The 20,561-nt window shown below is 41.6% G+C and overlaps 1 protein-coding gene across 2 annotated transcripts in view; it reads right to left on the bottom strand.

The window, feature by feature from the left end:
• The window catches only part of asap2 (ArfGAP with SH3 domain, ankyrin repeat and PH domain 2), a 144,773-nt gene that overhangs the window by 99,681 nt on the left and 24,531 nt on the right, over positions 1 to 20,561 (bottom strand). For both annotated transcript variants that reach the window (XM_033021619.1, XM_033021618.1), the window contains exon 2: positions 2,784 to 2,856. In XM_033021619.1, the coding sequence (XP_032877510.1) occupies positions 2,784 to 2,856 (73 nt within the window). The remainder of the gene's footprint in view (positions 1 to 2,783; positions 2,857 to 20,561) is intronic.

Below are 20,561 nucleotides of genomic sequence, written 5' to 3' on the forward strand. Positions count from 1 at the left end.
TCCCTTTTTCCTTCTTTCTTTCCCCACCCCCCATCAGTCTGAAGAAGGGTTTCGGCCCGAAACGTCGCCTATTTCCTTCGCTCCATAGATGCTGCTGCACCCGCTGAGTTCCTCCAGCAATTTTGTGTACCTTCGATATTCCAGCATCTGCAGTTCCCTTTTGAACACCATTCAGATAATAATCTGCCTTGGCACCAAAGTGGATAACCTCACATTTATCCACATTATACCGCATCTGCCATGCTTCTGCCCGCTCACCCGACCTATCCAAGCCACCCTGCAGCCTCATAGCATCTGCCTCGCAGCTCACACTGCCACCCAGCTTTGTGTCATTAGCAAATTTAGAGATTTTACATTTAATTCCCTTGTCAAAATCGTTTATATTGTAAACAATTGGGGTCCCCGCACCGAATCACTAGTTACTGTCTGCCATTCTGAAAAGGACCCGTTAATTTCTACTCTTTGCTTGCTGTCTGCCAACCAGTTCTCTATCCATATCAATACCCTAACCCCAATACCATGTGCTCTAATTTTGCACACTAATCTCGTGTGGGACCTTGTCAAAGGCTTTTTGAAAGTCCAGATACACCACGTCCACTGGCTCTCCCTTATCCATTTTACTTGTTACATCCTCAAAAAATTACAAAAGATTAGTCAAGCATGATATCCCCTTCATAAATCCATGCTGACTTTGACCAATCCTGTAACTGGTTTCCAAATGCGCTGCGATAACTTCTTTAATAATCGACTCCAGCATCTTCCCCACAACCGATGTAAGACTAACTGGTCTATAATTCTCCGTTTTCGCTCTCCCTCTTTTCTTAAAAAGTGGAGTTGCATTGGCCATCCTCCATCGCTACTTTTTTGTATATCTTTCATTCATTTATTCTATATCTCTCAATATCACCGTCTATATCTCGTTTCCCTTTCCCCGACACTCAGTCTGAAGATGGGTCTCGAATCCAAATGTCACCTATTACTTTTCTCCAGAGATGCTGTCTGACCTGCTGAGTTACTCCAGCTTATTGTGTCCTCCTTCAATGTTATCTTCTCCCTGGTTACCCTCTTGTTTTTAATGTAGGTATTTAAAGCCTTGATATTTTCTTTAATCCAATTTGGCAAAACCTTTCAGCCCTTCTATTTGGCCACTTGAGTTCTTTCCTACTTGCTTCGTACTACTCAAAAACCCCTGCCTGATTTCATCTGCTTAAGCCTTACATTTACTTATTTTTGGCCAAGTAAACTGCTTCTTTGGGCATCTAAAATTGCCTTACCTTGCATTCCTTATCCCTCCTCCTTACTGCAATTCCCATCAGCTGACCTTCATACGACTCCCGCATGTATGACCAAAGACATTTGAATAGGTGCATGGATAGGAAAGGTTGACAGGGATAAGGGCCAGGTGCAGGTAAATATGACAAAATGGGGTATTAGCTGTTAAAATGGGGTGAATACAGTAGTAAGTTCATTTAAATTCTGCACAAGTGGAAGGTAACCAATTAAAAGCTGATATTCTGGTCAGGCTAAGAATGCAAAACAGAAAATTACCAGATGGTCCGAATTAGGCAAGGGAGAACAGGCTCCTAAAGATTAGAAAACTTAAAACAGAATTGATATCCAAGAGGCTTGTGCCTTCAGTTCTCCTCCTCCTCACAATTATGGAATCTGGGTCACATACCCCAGGCAACAGCAGGAATTAAAATTCAGTGCCACATGGGACCAATAGAACACCAATGACACACTTGACTGAACTGGTCTACAATCCATGTGAATTGTACTGTATACCTGCAGGCTTCACCAACTAAGATGCCTGTGTATACCTCAAGGTCATCTGCTGACGAGCTGCAGTTTATGGTCAATTCAAAAATTGAAAAAAGAGACCAACGCAGAGAGACCAATGCTCCCAGAAAAGTTTTTTTGTGATAAATTGTAGTAACTGAACAAAGTAATGATGATGAGTACTAAGAAATTCAAGTATGTCACCTATTTACTTCTACAAACGTTTTGGAACTTTTTGGAAATTTACAATGATTGGAAATCCAAAACAGAGTGATATCCTTTCCCTGGAATTTGATTTGTGTGAACAGTAGAACCCATTCTGTATCTTGTCAGCTAATCATATTGGGGGGGGGGAATCAACAAAATGTGTACAATTTGAACCAAACAACAGCTTAGAATAGCTTAGCAAAAGCGCCAAGTTAAATAAAGGAGAACAAAAAGCTCAAATACGGGCCAGAAAGGGAGAGACAGATTCAATTCTGAGGAAAAGGGACACACTACAAATGAAAAGATTTCCAACGTCAGAGAGGTTGTTCAGCGTTAATTAAAATTTGATTTATTCACGAATAGACAGACCCTGTGCTTTTTTGTTTTGGTGGATATTTTTCAGTTAAATACTACAATTTGCATCCTTCTCGGTATTTCAATGTGATGTCATTTGATGATGAATTACCATAGCACATCTGGAGCAGCAGAGAAACATAGGCATCACCTTCACTTATACACATTAAAAATGTAGATACAATCAAATTCTTGAATATGGGATGCAATTTATTCTTTAAATTGGGATATAACATTAATCATACAATTTTTATTATGACATTTTGTTTGGAAGTGTATCGTTCATTCCAAAAGTACTTCATTGAGTCAAACGTGTTATTTTCATTATACTAACCTTGGTTTGAGTGCAGAGAAATACATATATTGCATGGACATGCAGATCAAAAAAAAGGAACACACAGATCCCTCACATATTGTAATCAATTATTGAAGCAGCTCTTTACCTAGTCCAGATGTATAAATAGCTTTAACAGACTTCTTCATCTTTTGTAACACTCCACGATCCACATCCAGTGCCTAAAAATAAAGATTATGTATTTATAACAAAATGAAAAACAGTTAACATGCTAATTTTAATGAACGCTTGACTGTGTGCTTCAATTTAGGTTGGTGTCTGGATAGGTTTTACCCGGATGGAAAACTTGTATTTAAGTATTAAATCAGACTCATTGTCATTTGTGACCTATTAATGAATGCATGATTCACGTATTTTTGCTGATAATTTCACATTTATGGTTTGAAAAAAATGATATCACTCCTGTTCCATGCTCTGATAGCATAAACCAAAAACAGTGTAATTACTTATTGTACAAGCAGCAAATTGTCAATTATCATTACCGGGAAACCCAAAGTAGTTATACTGACCAACTCATTTCCATAACACATTGATAAACAAATGCTATTTACTTCTACATATGTATATTTTTCAATGGGTTCCATGCATACTCGATATTTGTGGATGAGATCTTTGACAGGGAAATGAGCCTGAAGGCAGGAACTTACTAGCTGTCAAAGCCTCTTACATTTCTTACATTACTAACTGTGGCGTTTTAGGATCCTGGCTGGTTCCCATGCTAAATTGTAGCCAGTAAGACATAATAATTTACTGTAATAGCAGTAGCAAAGACTGCCAATTCTACTTTATTAAATATCACCACCATTTACCAAAAGTAATTACTTTAACGAATGGAAATCCTGCTGTATGCACTGAATGCTGCCATTACAAAAGCTCAATTAAACTAGATTTTAATTTTTTCACTGCATCTCTCACATAGGAGCACAACAATGGGAGCTAAAAATAGTAACATTTCCCAGAATGCTCACATATAATTGTAGAAAGATATTTGCAGCAAAAAAAGCATGTCCTTTGATTATTGAAGACTGCTATTGGAAAACAGATTTCCCTTTTATTCTCACTAAAATTATCTATGATTTAATGTTATTAACAAATCTCCCACTTTCATCTTCTTTGTTCCAAGAATAATCTCTCTTTTTAATCGCATTGTGAACTGAGTCCTGCATCCTGGATAGCAGATTAATCAGGCAAAGAGGAAATTTTCCTTAAGCATAGTACCCTGAACTGATTTCAATATTCTAATTAACCATTCTGAAGAAGGGTCTCGACCCGAAACATCACCCATTCCTTCTCTCTAGAGACGCTGCCTGACCAGCTGAATTACTCCAGCATTTTGTATCTACCTTCTAATTAACCAATATGTCATGAAGATTTAGCACAGCTTTCCTGCTTCTGCACCCCATTCTTCACATTACACAGCCAATGATTATGTCACCTTGCTGCCCATTCTGTCACCTTCAACACACAGCAGATATCTGTACCTGCAACATCCTTTTAAAATAGTAACATTTTGTTTATTTCTATTTAGCCCATCCCACTTTCCCGAGTTACTCACAAATTCTCCCGAGTTTTCCCCTTGATTCAAACTCGGGGAATGTCTGTAGTGAGTCCGTAGATATTTCGTAGCGGCTCGTAATGCCAGCCGTAGGTACTCGGGGCACATCAAGTAAGTCGGGACATTTTTTCAACATGTTGAAAAATGTCCACGAGTAAAAAAAATAGCCCTGAGTACCTACGGTTGGCATCTCTGAGTTTGAATCAAGGGGAAAACACGGGAGAATCGTGAGTAACTCGGGAAAGTGGGATAGGCCATTTACTCCTTTTCGACACAAATTTTCAGTGGCTGTGGATGTCTGCCATTTTACCCGTTCACCTGAGCCCTTGAAGCATGTGGCTACTTTTTGAAGTATGCTACTCTTTCCTATCTATTACAATAATTGATCCATTTGTGTTTCGTGTCAGCTGCAAATTCCAAAATTTTACCCGATATACCAGTCCGGATCACTAATATTCATGAGAATTTGTAATGGGCCCAAAAGCAGATGGGATTCTAATGTACATTTTCCCCCTATTCTGATTATCAAACACTCACCAGTAAAACTGCATTTTTATCCATTCTTTGATTCTTAAGAAATCCCAAAGATTTAGCAACTGGTTTATCTGGCCCCGTTTCCCATACTACATTTAAACACACTTACGCTCCATCTCCCACCCTTCCTTTAAATTCATCCTGGCTGTTTTAATCTCACTGGGACTCTTACTTCCCACACTCCTTTGAAGCACAGTAGGCCTTGAAGGAACTAAACAAGTAAGGCAGGATCTAGGGAGGCAATGGACAGGTGACATTTTGAGCTGTGACTGTTCTTCACAGAGAACAGGCAAACTCCACACAGAACAAGCCAGAGGTCAGGATAAACCATAACTGTATGGCAGGATCTCTACAAGCCATCTATTCCCTACACAAGGGGCAATTTGCAGAGGCAATTATCCTATAAACCCACAAGGCTTTGGGATGTGGGAGGTAACTGGAGCAAACCCAGGCGGACACAGGGAGAACATGCAAACTCCACGCAGACAGCACCAGAGGTCAGGATGAAACCCAGGACTTTAGCACTGCTCGGCAGCAGTTTACCAGCTGCTGCTGCGCCACCCAACATGTTCTTCAGCCAGCAATATGAACACAAGTAACTTGGTAATGATGACTGCTGTTTGTGGCATTTGCATCATCAAAATTAGATATCTTGCTTCCTAAGTTACAACAGTCGCTAGACTTAAAAAAATTGTTCACAAAAATCACAGAAGCACTAAGAGGAAAGCAGCCTGAAGATTGCATGCATTGTGTTAATCACTTGTTTCACAAAAAATGAAAATTTCATAGCTATACCTCAAAATAATGTCAACGTTTGACTTACACAGGTTGATTTTATTTTAAGTAAACCTGGTAATATACTTATTTCCCAAAATAGGCTTCCAGCAGAGGATTTTTTGGTTGGCTTCCAACACAAAATCATTAATGAACACTAGTTCAGAGCATTTCTGCTGAAATTCCGAAATCTTAGCTCTTTAAAAAGTAATGCCACAAAAAGTGTTCCTCTAGTTTCACAATATTATGTTCTACTGCTCAACCCCACTACTATTAATATTCTTCATTAAGTAATTTATGGGCACTGCCCCATTGAATTGTGTAAGAGAATGTCACGTACTAATCGCATCAATCTCAGCTCATTTTTGAAATGGTCCACAGTTCACGTCCTCTCATTTATTTCATCAAACTGATGATTTAACCAGTACGATAGTGAAAGTTGATACTATGAATTACCCCTTCAAAACCTCACTCCCATCACCTCCCCTGTCCAAACTTCTACAGACTATTAACTTTATCTTTAATGAATCTTTCATCTGCAACGCATTTTAAGAAGGGGATTTTTAAAAACCTATGCCTGCAACATCTCCTTTGAATCTTTCCTTTCAGCTTCCCAAGCCTCCCCTAACTCAAATGTTTCTACTGAGCTGGTGAGCTGCAGCCAGCCCACTGCAATTTTAAAAAGATAGAAAATATACCCCCACTATTTATTGGAGGGGGAGAAACAGAGGGAACAATAGCCCAATTAGACTAACATCAGCAGTAGTTACGTTTCTAGAATCTATTTAAGAATTTAAGCTTACAGGACTCTCAGAAAATAAATAATAGGATTGGGCAGAGTCAACATAGATAATTTTTGAAAAGTAGGGGGAGAGAAAAAAAAAAATCACATTTCACAAATCCGAGTTTGAGGTTGCACACTGCAGTTGAAGGCCAAGCCAGTTGATGAATTACATTTGCACTTTTCAGAAGGCTTTTGATGAGGTGCGACATAGACCTTGAACCAGATTATAAAACATGCTACTGAGGAAAGTACAGTAAACCCTCATTTTAACAGACCCCATTATAACAGATTTTGGTTACTGCCCACGGCACAGCCTCCCTGGTCCCGGCTTCCGACAGCACTATCAGCTTGCAAGTTGCACCAGAGAGCCGTGCACCTGCCGCACTCACCGGTTGATACAGCTGTTCTCCAGTCACTATGTCCACTCAGCCTCTTTGCTCCCCCACCCCTGCTCCCCTGAAGTCACCTACATACTCCAGAGATGCTGCCTGACCTGCTGAGTTACTCCAGTAGTGTGTGTTCTTTTGTGTAATAACTGTCATCTGCAGTTCTTTGTTTCAACTACATACCATGATAATACCCGACACGATTTTAGCAGACAAACGGCAAAACGGACCATTCCCATTATCCTTCCCCCCTCACCCCCCATTATAACGAGGGCTTACTGTATTCTGGCATGGATTGAGGATGGAGAGAAAAGAGTCATTTTCTTGCAATTGCTTAACGTGGGGTACTGTAGGGATCAGTGAAGTGGACTCAACTGTACATAAACGTTATCAATGATTTGGATAAGGGAACCAAGTGTAATATATCCAAATATATTAACATAGAAGGAAAGATCAGGCCAGATTGAATGGCAGAGTTGACTTGATGGGCTAAATGGCCTAATTCTGCACCTAGAACTTAGAACAATGCAAGTTGTGAACAGGATGCAGAAATACTTCAGCGGGATATTGGCTGTCAATTGAATGGCTAAGGACGTGGCAGATGGAACACGATGTGGCAGAATGTGAAGTCGTCAACTTAAATGTATTTGCTTTTAGTTTAAATATAAGTAGTGAGGAATTACAGTGCTGGTGTTCAGAAGAGACCTGTGTTCTTGTCTGCAAATCACAGAAATTAACAAGCAGGTACAGCAATCAGTTCATAAGGTAAATAGTATGCTAGTTTTCAATTTAAGAGGATTTCAGTACAAGAGAACATACTATACTGGAATTATACAAGGTCCTAGTGAGACTACACGTTGAACAGTCTACCAAGAACCTGTATTATACAAGCCTGGACTCGCAACCTGAGGAAGGTAATTCTTGCAATAGATTATGAAAATACCCTGCAAAAAGATTAAACAGAAAAAAATGGATCTGTTCCGAGTTATATTTCACCTTCAGTAACATTGAGAACCAGGGGCCAGTCTCAAAGTTAGGCAATAGCCACTAAGAACAGGAGACGAGAGAATCTTCTGCTGGAGAATCTTTGACATTTTCTATCCAACTTTGCTCAGGCGACTCAGACGTTGACTATATTAAAGGAAGATTATTGGATGCTAAAGGAATCAATGGATATGTATTTAATGAGAGACCGTGGCACTGAAGTAAAAGCTAAACCTTAATCCTATCAAATGGTGGATCGGGGAACAAACAGCGCCTCTTGCCTCCATTTCATAAGCTTTTAAGTACCATAAAACATGGAATATACATCCTTCGGTCCACAATGTCTGTGCCGAACATGAAGCCCAAGGTAAACTAAGCACGTCTGCCAGCAAGTGATCATCTCTTTCCATACCTTGCACATCCACATTTTTATAGTGGAGATATGGCATTGAAACAGGACCTTCGGCCCACTGAGTCTGCGCAGACCAATCAACACCCATGCACTAATTCTATCCTGCACATTAGAGTCAATTTACAGAAGCCAATTAACCTACAAACCTGCATGTCTTTGGAACATGGGAGAAAACTGGAGCACCCACGGAAAACCCACAAGGTCACAGGGAGCACATACAAACTCCATAGTGAAAACCCTATAATATATAGTGGTATTCGAATTTGGAAGCAATTAAAAAAGACATTAAAATTGGATAATTTATCACTTTCTCTCCCCATTGCAAATAATCCCTCATTTAAACCCTCAGTGTTGGATAAAGGGTTTGCACAATGGAAAAATCATGGAATTAAAAATATGGGACATCTTTATATTTTGCTCTCGTTTCAGGAGTTACAACAGAATTACGGATTACATTCAAATATTTTTTTTGATATTTACAATTTAAAGATTATGTTAAAACACATACACGAGAAAACAGAACTAGAGAACTAGAGATTCTAGATGAATATTTGAATAAACACCCTAATACAGTCAAATTAATATCTCACATTTATAATATATTATTAAACAGTGAGAATCTGCCGACGGAATTATACAGAGAAGCATGGGAAAAGGAATTAGCTCAACCTATAACGAAAGATATTTGGGACGAAAGCCTACAACATATACACCAATGTTCGTTAAATACCAGACATTCTTTAATACAATTTAAAGTACTACATAGACTGCATTATTCTAAAACAAAATTAAATAGAATTTTTCCTAATATCTCTCCTATCTGTGATAAATGTCAATGCCAAATGGCTAACAACCCATACTTTTGTAAACTGTATTAAAATTTAAAATTACCAGATGGATATTTTAAAAATAATCTCTGTAGTTGTTAATATCCAAATAGATCCCGACCCCAAATTAATAATATTGGGCATATAAGAACATTACCTAAAACTCACAATAAATCAAAAAAAAATCATTGATTACAGTATAATAATTGGGAAAAAATTGATATTAAAATTTTGGAAAGGCCCAACAACCCCCACAATCAAGATGTGGATTATGGAGATGTCGGAGACCTTACATTTGGAAAAAATTAGATATGTCTTAATTGACAAACCAGAATTATTCATTAGAATATGGTCTCCATTTATAGATTACTTGAAGGGGTAGATCGGACTGGCACGGAGGCCGGACTGAAGCCTGAACCTAGGACTAGATGAATAGTTATGTTCTCTGACCTACGGACCTATCTCCCAAGTTGTATTATTGATAGTTTATTCTATTTTTCTAATTTCTTTCTTTCTTTATTTTTTTCTATCTATAAATATAAATAAATAATTAGAGGCAATGTTAATAGGTAACCGATAAAGGAGGATCCCAGCTACTTTGGTAACTGGGTCCCTGGAAACCTGGATACTTAATATATAACCGTTAAACAAAGTCTGTACTGGTTTGGATTATGATATGCAGATGCCTCTAATAAAAATGTATTAAATTTATTTTTTAAAACATGGAATATACGTCCTTCGGTCCACAATGTCTGTGCCAAACATGAAGCACGTCTGCCAGCAAGTGATTATCTCTCTCCATACCTTGCACATCCACATTGTTATAGTGGAGATATGGCATTGAACAGGACCTTCGGCCCACTGAGTCTGCGCAGACCAATCAACACCATGCACTAATTCCATCCTGCACATTAGAGTCAATTTACAGAAGCCAATTAACCTACAAACCTGCACGTCTTTGGAACATGGGAGAAAACTGGAGCATCCACGGAAAACCCACAAGGTCACAGGGAGTACGTACAAACTCCATACAGACAACACCCGCAGTCAGGATCAAACCCGGGTCTCTATTGCTGTAAAGCAGCAACTCTACCACTGCACAACTGTACCCAGCTAAAAGCCACTATCGTATCTGCTCCCACCATTACTCCTGGTGGGGCCAAGGAAAGAGCGTTCACGTCGCGGTCCTGTTTCAACCAATCTTTCCACCACCACGCACAAGAAGCGCAAGACAGACACCATTGTGCAGATGCCGAGAAGTGTGTTCAGCTCTGGCTGAACAACTTCTAATCTTGTGTGTGGACTCGATAAGAAGAAGATTACTCCTGGTAGTACGTTCCAGATACCCACTCAGTAAAATACTTCCCCGCATATCTTCTTTAAACTATGGCCCTTACACCTTAAAGCTATGCACTCTAGTCGTTGACATTTCCATGCTGGGAACTGTACCTTACCCATACCTCTCAATTTTGTGTACTTTTATCAGCACCTATTTACATCATCCTCTAACATTCCAGAGAAGACAATTCAAATTTGTCCCAAGCTTTCCCTATAGCCAATACTCTAATCCAACAGTCTTTGCGCCCTTTTCAAAGCCTCCACATCCTTCCTATAATGCGGTGACCAGAATTGCACACAATACTCCAAAATGCAACCTAACCAAAGTCTTAAAGCTGCAACATGACTTCCTGTCTCTTATACTTTGAAACGTATACAACAGAAGTATTTGCTTTCCAATAAACTAGAACAGACATGGTAGGGACTCCATTTCGCCAAAAATATTATTTGATCGTTTTCCTCATGCCCTCCCAACAGTTGGATGCAGGGAAATAATTAAATTTGATTAAAATATGCAAAGCCACTCTCACAATTAAATGGGATGGGAGAATAGACCTTCTGCAGAGCTCAGTATTATCTATGTTCCCTGGGGGAATAGAATTATACAGCGCAGAAACAGGCCAATTGAGCCAACTTGTCCATGACAACTAAAATGCCCCATCCAAGTTAGTCTCACCTGCCAGCATTTGGCTCATATCCATCTAAACCTTTCCTATCCACCTATCCAAATGTCTTTTAAATGTTCCTGGTTTCTGCCTTTCCAAGAAGATAGACACAAAATGCTGGCGTAATTCAGCGGGTCAGGCAGCATCTCTGGAGAAATATAGGTAACGTTTCAGATCGGAACTCTTCTTCAGACTGCAAGACAGAGAAGGTCAGAACAAAACAGGACTGGCAACAGATGACCTTAGGAAGGTGAAGTAAATAACGGTCCATTGGTGCCTTTTAAATGTTGTTGTACCCGCTTCAACTACTTCCCTTGGCAGCTCATTCCATGCACACACCACATTGTATGGAAAAAGTTGTCCCTCAAGTTCCTGAGATTCTCAGAATAAATCTCCCCCCCTCCCCCCTCACCTTAAACCCATGCCCTCCAGAGCTTCATCTCCCTCCTCGGAAAATGACCTTGTGCGTTCACCCGATCTATTCCCCTCATGGTTTCCCCTGCACTCCAAGGAATTAAATCCTAGTCTGTCTAATCTCTCTATAGCCCTGGCATCATCCTTGTAACTAAAACTGAACACAATACTCAAGGTGCAGCCACACCAACATCTTGTAGAGCTGTGGATTGGTACCTTGGCAAGGTGGCAATTTGGATTGGTACCTTGACTTTTTTCTTTGTTTTGGGATAAGTGCTGGCACGTGCAAGCTATCTTTCAGTTCGGAATTGCATTCATGTTACAGTGGCTCACTTATACATGAAACTCCTCAGTAACATGGTACTTCCACTATGGCGTATACACGGTACGATGAAACTTTGGTTGCTTTCTATTTTGCACAGAAAGCAAAAATAGTCTGTGTCACATCAAAATATGTGGAACATTGAGGGAAATGTGTGCTGTTGCTCTTAACCCTCTAGGTACCAGTGACAGTAAAGTTTAATTTAGTTTAGCTTAGGGATACAGCATGGAAACAGGCCCTTTGAGTCTGCACCGACCCCCACACATTAACACTATCCTACACACACTAAGGACAATTTTACATTTATACCAAGCCAGTTAACCTACAAACCTGTACGTCTTTGGAGTGTGGGAGGAATCCGAAGATCTCGGAGAAAACCCATGCAGTTACGGGGAGAACATACAAACTCCGTACAGACAACATCCTTAGTCGGGATCGAAGTTGACATTATTCCAGTAAATTTGTCTAACTGCAGTACACCCTGCAAATGAAGAATATAGTAACAACAATATACCGATGGAAGGGGAGGATGGATATGGTCCTTGATGCATTACTATATTTAAGCTTGCAAAAGCAACAAATGCATGCTTTTGTTACTTCTAAAGATAACAGCTATAAAGAAACTACAATGGCAAAACTTGACCTTCATATATAGCTTTTTTTGCATTTTAATATCTTGCTGAGCATTCTTCAGAAAGTTCCAAATCATTAAATGTTAGTTATGAATCCTGAACATAAATATGAAACTGAACACGAAAACACAACAAACATTGTTTGGGAAAATTAACCTACACAGGTGAAGTTGCTGAATTTGTCCAAGTCAGAAGATCAGGTAATGATTCTCGAGCTTGCATTGAACTTCATTATAAATAGCATAAGAGGCCAAAATCAGAAGTCAGCGTGGTGTGAAGAATTAAAATGACAGGTCAAGACTGAAGGCTCGTGTTTATCTCTAAAGATTTAATTGATATTGGCATGGATTGAGGAATGGTTAACAGCAGGAAGCAGTGAGTATGGGCAAGGTCATTTTTAGGTTGGCAACCTGTGCTCAGTGGAGTGTTATGGTGGTCAGGCTGGGGGCGACAACTGTTTACAATTCCTTGTAGAAATAGTAGTATATCTATTATCACTCATACAGAGACACAGCAAAATGTTCAGTATGCTATCCAGTCAAATCGTTCTATACACGAGAACAATGGCTCCACTTCTGGAGCACCGCACAAAGAGTCGCCACGTTCCAGTGCTAGTATGCAACTTCCAAATCTCTGAAACATCCGATCATGGCCCAAGGACTTCACTCAATCCTTTCCCTTACCCGACTGCTATAGGACTTCCACCTAGAGGGAATAGGCATCTGAAGAAAGGCCCCAATCCAAAATGTTGCCTGTCCATATTCCCTCCACAGATGCTGGCTGGCCTGCTGAATTCCACCAGCACTTTGTGCCTTGCTCAAGATTCCAGCATTGGTGGTCTCTTATGTTTCCCTTTTCTGCTCCACTGCGAAATCTCCTCCAAGTATGCCTACTTTGAAGTTCTCATCCTCTCTCTGACAGGAGTTCTGCAAGTTCACATACTCGATAACCAAATTTGCAGATAACACAAAAACAGGTGGAAATGTGACTGAATGGCAGAATAGGCATAAGGGACTGAATGACCTACTCCTGTTCGCATTTCTCCTGGCCTTAAGATCCATCCTTTTATTGGGACGAGAATAAGTACAGAGTATAGGAAATTAAAGCAATGCAGTTGAAATGTGCACTAACCTCTGGTGGAAAGAAAATCATGGTTAAAGAAACAAAAACATGCATTGGAAGTACAAGACGTTGGTCATAGGAACAGGAGTAGAATTATGCCATTCGGCCTATCATTGATGAAGCTACATTTTAAGTATGGTGTTCAGGTTTGGGCTCCCTGCTATAGGAAGGATGTCATTAAACCGGGAAGAGTGCAGCAAAGATTTACGAGGATGTTGCCCGGATTTGAGGGGCTGGGCTATAGGGAGAGGTTGGGCAGGCTCACACCATATTCCTTGGAGCAGAAGAGGCCAAGAAGTGATCTTATGGAGGCATATAAAATCATGAGTAATGATAGGGTGAATGCACAAAGTTCGTTACCCATGGTAAGGGAAAGCAGGAGCCAGAGGGTCTCGACTCGAAATGTAGATCAGTCTGAAGAAGGGTCTCGACCCGAAACGTCACCCATTCCTTCGCTCGAGAGATGCTGAGTTACTCCAACATTTTGTGTACACCGCCAGAGGACATAGGTTTACAGCAAGAGTGGACAAGATTTAATACAAACCTGAGGGGTAACCTTTTCACTCAGAGGGTGTTGGGTATATCGAACAAGCTGCCAGAGGAGATAATTAAAGCAGGTATGATTACAGTATTTAAAAGAACATTTGGACAGGTACATGTATAGCAAAGGTTTGGAGGAATATGGGACAAACATGGGCAAATGTGACTAGCTTAGATGGGGCATTGGTCAGCACGGATAAGTTGGGCGAAGTTCTTTTTCTATGCTATATGACTGTACTGACATAGGATGTGGTAATGTGAATACAAACACATAGAAACTAAGAAAATGGAATAGAGACTTTATTAGCAGCAGGGTTGATGTAGAATAAAATTAGCCATAGAAGTCCACAAGCTTGTGGTGGATCCTGGTCACTCACTCTTTCTCTGATGACCTGCAATAATCTGGTAACAGAAAACTATGGACTACCTCTTACATTACCATGGACCTTTCTAATTGTGTATTTTGCCCAAAAGTTTTGTTTTTTCAGACTTTCTTTTCAATGCTTGGTATAATTTGTATTGTCTGATTTTGTGTGTCTGTGATGCTGCTGCAAGCAACATTTTTATTCTACATATACCTCACTTCACTTATGCATATGACAATTAACTCAACTGGACAATGGAGAAAGGGAGAGAACAAAGTTGGAGGTTAACCAGGTGAGATTGAGAGATAGATGGTAATTGGTGAGATGTACACTATGTACAACGTGAGAAAGGCCCAATGTACTAGAAAAGATGAAGGTGTTCACCACCCCAGAACTAAATTAAAAAATATCCACAAGCAGTGGGATCCCACTAAAGAGACCCATATGGCTTAGACCCATAAGGGATCCCATAGTTACAATCTTGATTTAGTAATAAGAGTCAAATTGACATTCAATATCAAGTTCATTCAGCCAAGGAAGTTTTGAGGGATAAAAAGTGCTGGAGTAATTCAGCAAGTCTGAAGAAGGGTCACGACCCAAAACACCACCAACAGTGCATTTAGAAAGTATTCAGACCCCTTCACTTTTTCCACATTTTGTTACATTACAGCCTTATTCAAAAAAGGATTAAATTCATTTTTTTTTTTTTTTTTTTAATCAATCTACACACAATATCCCATAATATAAAAGCAAAAACAGGTGTTTAGAAATTTTTGCAAAGTAATTCAAAAGAAATAACAAATATCATATTTACATAAGTATTTCAGTACAAAGTGAATTTACAGACAACTCTGCTTTAAGTGTCGAATAGATCAGGAGGACACATTATTGGCAACAATGCTGAATACAAGATTCAACTGTCAGCTCCTTATGCCTGTTTACCCACTAAACAAAAATCAGATCCCTTTACTCAGTTCTTTGTTGAGGCACCTTTGGCAGTGATTACAGTCTCAAGTCTTTTTTGGGTATGACGCTACAAGCTTGGCACACCTGCATTTGAGTCATTTCTCCCATTCTTCTCTGCAGATCCTCTCAAGCTCTGTCAGGTTGAATGGGGAGCGTCGATGCACAGCTATTTTCAGGTCCCTCCAGAGATGTTCGATCAGGTTCCAGTCCGTGCTCTGGCTGGGCCACTCAAGGACATTCACAGACTTGTCACAAAGCCACTCCTGCGTTGTCTTGGCTGTGTGCTTAGGGTCGTTGTCCTGTTGGAAGATGAACCTCCGCCCCAGTCTGAGATCCAGAATGCTCTGTAGCAGGTTTTCATCAAGGATCTCTCTGTACTTTGCTCTGTTCATCTTTCCCTCCCAGTTCCTGCCATTGAAAACATTCCCGACAGCATGACGCTGCCACCACCATGCTTCACCGTAGGTATGGTATTGGCCAGGTGATGAGCGGTGCCTGGTTTCCTCCAGACTCGCTCAGCATTCAGGCCAAAGAGTTCAATCGTGGTTTCATCAGACCAGAGAATCTTGTTTCTCATGGTCTGAGAGTCCTTTAGGTGGCTTTCGGCAAACTCCAAGGGCTGTCATGTGCCTTTTACTGAGGAGTGGCTTCCGTCTGGCTACTCTACCATAGAGGCCTGATTGGAGGAGTGCTGCAGATATAGTTGTCCTTCTGGAAGGTTTTCCCATCTCCACAGAGGAACTCTGTCAGAGTGACCATCGGGTTCTTGGTCAGCTCCCTGACCAAGTCCCTTCTCCCCCGATTGCTCAGTTTGGCCGGGCGGCCAGCTCTATGAAGAGTCCTGGTGGTTCCAAAGTTCTTCCATTTAAGAATGACGGAGGCCACTGTGCTCTTCGGGACCTGCAATGCTGCAGAAATTGTTTTATACCCTTACCCAGATCTGTGTCTCGACACAATCCTGTCTCGGAGGTCTACGGACAATTTCTTTGTCTTCATGGCTTGGTTTTTGCTCTGACAGGCACTGTCAACTGTGGGACCTTACTGTATATACAGCCTTTCCAAATCATGTCCATGCAATTTAATTTACCACTGTAGAAACATCTCAAGGATAATCAATGGAAAAGGATGAACTTAAGCTCAATCTTGAGTGTCATAGCAAAGCGTCTGGATATTTATGAAAATGTAATATTTCAGTTATTTATTTTTAATTACTTTGCAAAAATTTCTGATCACCTGTTTTCGCTTCTTCATTCTGGGGTATTGTGTGTTTCCAGATGATAAAAAAAATGAATTTATTCTATTTTAAATTAAGGCCGTAACGTAACAAAATGTGGAAAATGTGAAGGGGTCTGAATACTTTCTGAATGCACTGTATCCTTGTTCTCCAGAGATGCCACCAGACCAGCTGAGTTACTCAAGCACTTTGTATCCTTTTGGGTAAAGCAATATCTGCAGTTCATTGTTTCTACAAGTGGTAGAGGAAGTCAGATCAAGAAAGTATGGATTCTGAGGCACCATGCTGTGGGATGGAGAAGTAGCATCCATTGTTTAAAAAAGGTTACTTAAAAATGTTAAAATGTTTTAGAGTGTCATAAGTGTCCCGGATGTAGACACAAGAGATTGGAGATTCTGAATCACGAGCAAAAAGTATACTGCTGGCGGGACTCAGCAAATTAGGCCGCTTCTGTGGAGGGAAATGAGCAGTGGGAAAAGTTACTTTTTTCCACAGATGCTGCCTGATTCACTGTTGGTGTTGGTGGGTAGAGAGTGGAAGTGGGATGAAAGAGCCAAGAATTCTGCGGACAAGAACAAGCACTGAGTAAATAAATTAAGTATCGTATTTCCCGGCAATGACGCACCTGCGTCGAAGACGCACCCCCAATTGCCAAATTTTGAAAAAAGGATGGTGGGACAGGATCAAGGGTTTGGTTTAGTCCAGGGGTCGGCAACATAGCCTGCGTGCCCCAGGACTGGCTGCAGTTCCCAGATCCCTAGCGTCCCCAGGACTGGCTTCAGTTCCCAGATCCCTCGCGTCCCCGGGACTAGCTGCAGTTCCCAGGTCGGCTTGCTTGCACCAGGTCTGGCTGTAGCGTCCAGGTCGGCTTGCTTGCCCCGGGTCTGGCTGTTGCTCCTAGGTCGGCTCGCTTGCCAGGTCTGCTCATTTGCCCCAGTAGCTAACCACCAACCACCACCTCCATCCACCGTGGCTGGCCGGCCGGCAGAAGGCACTGAGGTGGCGGCCGGTTCCACTGTCCGGCCCCGGCGGCCGCTCGCAGCCATCCGAGCTACTTCGCTCCCCGGCCACAATGCGGTGGCTCCCCGCCCGGAGAGCTGCGGCAGCGGTGAGTGAGTCACTGACATGATCCCCGACCCCCTCCTTCTCAACGCTCCTGCCCGTGCTTACCCGGGCCAGACTCCCTACACGCTGTCAAAGGAACTCTCTCCACCCCCTCCCCAGCGGCGCTGTCCTTTTACAGCCGCTTCCCATCAGCTGCCAGCAATGAGGGATAGACTTGGCTATCCCTCAGTACAGCAACATCGTTCTTGACGTTGCTTTACTGAGGGATAGCCAAGTCTAACTTTCTTGGCTAACAACCTAACTTCGGCCTCCAAGACGCAGGTACATTTCCGTGCCTTATCTTTGGGTAAAGAATAGCGTCTTCATTGTCGGGAAATATGGTAATTATATATTGCTTGTCGAGCATATTTCCGAGATTTTCACTTTATGATTGATGTTAACATTTAGTTATTTGGTGTAAAATAGGTGCCTTTATTATTGCCAGAAAAAAAATTAATTGAGATCCTCAGCAATCTTATTTTCAAAATTTCTCTTGGCTTCCCTCCTCACTCCCTCATGTTTTCACTTCCGCTTTAAGTTTTTTGTATCAATTTATTCCTTCAATCACAATATCATACAGTATACAGCTACATTTAATCCATGTTATCCACTGCTGTGTGTAATGTCATGGTCAGCCTCACGCAAGATTTGCAATTTTTATCCAACAAATACAATCTATGCACAGATTGATGTTGAGAAACTAATCACTGTCAATATAAATATGGTGGTCAGTTTTCAGATGACTTGTCAAGGGACGCAGGTGTGCTCTGCTGCAATAGAGACCTGTCATCTATCTATATAATTAAAAGTCTAAACTTGACCACTTCCTGTTTGCACTGTAAATTGATTTTAGAAAAAAAACGCTACCACTTACGGCTGTGATTTTTGGCCATCTTACTCAGAGTCCCCCTCCAGCTGTCAGGGCCAGAGGCTTTTCCCATCGATGAAAAATAAAAGACTTATTAATGTTTAAAATATGTTGAGATTCTTCCTGTCAATCACGCCATGATGGCCACGCCTTCTGGCGGGAGGGGGGAGGGACTATAAAACCCGGTAGTGCGGGCGTGGCTCAGTCTCTGCAAGATGGGGGAGGGAAAGGGCATGACTGTCATTGGTGGCCTTGCACCCCGCTTGAAGTGGCATGAAACTGCACTTTTCAGTTCCTGAACGCAATACTCCACCACCCCCCATAGGTCCCAATATTCACCATTCCCTAGAGAAGTGGGGGGGGGGGGGGGGGGGGGGGTGCAGAGAGGGAGGTGTTCCCAGGATGAGGTGTTCCAAACCTGGTCATCAGAGATGTCCTCATTCTTCAGGGGTTCCCCTCTTCGACTATAGATGAGGCTCTTACCAGGGTCTCTTCTATACTCTGTAACTCTGCTCTCACTCCCCATCCCCCCCAGAGTCCCCCTTGTCCTCACTTTCCATCCTAGCAGCCGTCACATACAACAGATAATCCTCTGACATTTTCGCCACCTCCAACGGGATCCCACCACTAGCCACATCTTCCCATCTCCTCCCGTCGGCTTTCCGCAGAGACCGCTCCCTCCGTAACTCCCTGGTCAATTCTTCCCTTCCCACCCAAACCACCCCTTCCCCTGGTACTTTCCCTTGCAACTGCAGGAAATGCTACACTTGTTGCTTTACCTCCCCCCTTGGGTCAGTCTTTCCAGGTGTGGCAGAGGTTCACTTGCACCTCCTCCAACCTCATCTATTGCATCCGCTGCTCTAGATGTCAGCTGCTCTACATCGGTGAGACCAAGCATAGGCGATCGCTTCGCTCAACACCTCCGCTCAGTTCGCAATAACCAACCTGATCTCCCAGTGGCTCAGCACTTCATTCTGAATCTGACCTTTCTGTCCTGGGCCTCCTCCATGGCCAGAGTGAGGTCCACTGTAAATTGGAGGATCAGCACCTCATATTTCACTTAGGTACTTTACACCCCAGCGGTATGAACATTGACTTCCCCAATTTTAGGTAGTCCTTGCTTTCTCCCTCTTATCCCTCCCCAGCTCTCCCACAGCCCACTGTCTCCAACTCTTCCTTTCTTCTTCCCCCACCCCCCCCCCCCCCCCCCATCAGTCTGAAGAATGGGTGCAACGTCACCCATTCCTTCGCTCCATAGATGCTGCCTCACCCGCTGAGTTTCTCCAGCATTTTTGTCTACCGTCACTTCTGTCCTTCCACCTTTCCCACTTGTTTGTGGTCTCATGAACATTTCCTAAAATACTTGCATCTGAGCAAACGTTAAATTTTAAAATGTGTGTTCCAAAAGGTGTGTGATTTAAATTGAGAACATTAAAGAGCATGGTAAAATTTGAATTGTGGGATTAGGAGACACTGGGTCAGCTTTTCTCAATTGACAGTGATTGTATCAGGAACACAGAAGATTTTCATATTGCATTTCAGAACTTGAAGTTGTACTTTAAATTGAGCCGAACACCCATCAAACTACCTTTCTCCTGATGTTATATCTAAAGGTACTTAAGAATATTTTTCCTGTGTCACGCCCTCCACGAGCCAATATAATACCGAAACTGGTTAGTTGTTCATTTCAGGATTATGTTTGTGTGAAAAATGTGAATTCTTCTTAGACATGCAATAGTGCAAATACCAAGCTGAATTGTTCAAACCACAACACAGTTTACACACAGCACAAGCTTCTTGTATGTTGTGCCACTCAGGGAGACTAGTACCCATGGAACTTCCCATTTGCATTCAGTATTTCTGCAAATGTTGTTTAGAAACTGACTCAAACCCCTTGACATATAATGTAATTATATAGTGTTCAAGCTGGCTGAAATATCCAAATGATTGTTCAGTAAAAAGGATTCCACACACCTGACAATGATAAAAGCAACAAAATAACAATGAATAATTAGCACAGAACCACGGAACAAAAATTAC

The sequence above is a fragment of the Amblyraja radiata genome, chromosome 5 (genome assembly GCF_010909765.2).
Source record: "Amblyraja radiata isolate CabotCenter1 chromosome 5, sAmbRad1.1.pri, whole genome shotgun sequence".
In the NCBI taxonomy this organism is placed as follows: Eukaryota; Metazoa; Chordata; class Chondrichthyes; order Rajiformes; family Rajidae; genus Amblyraja; species Amblyraja radiata.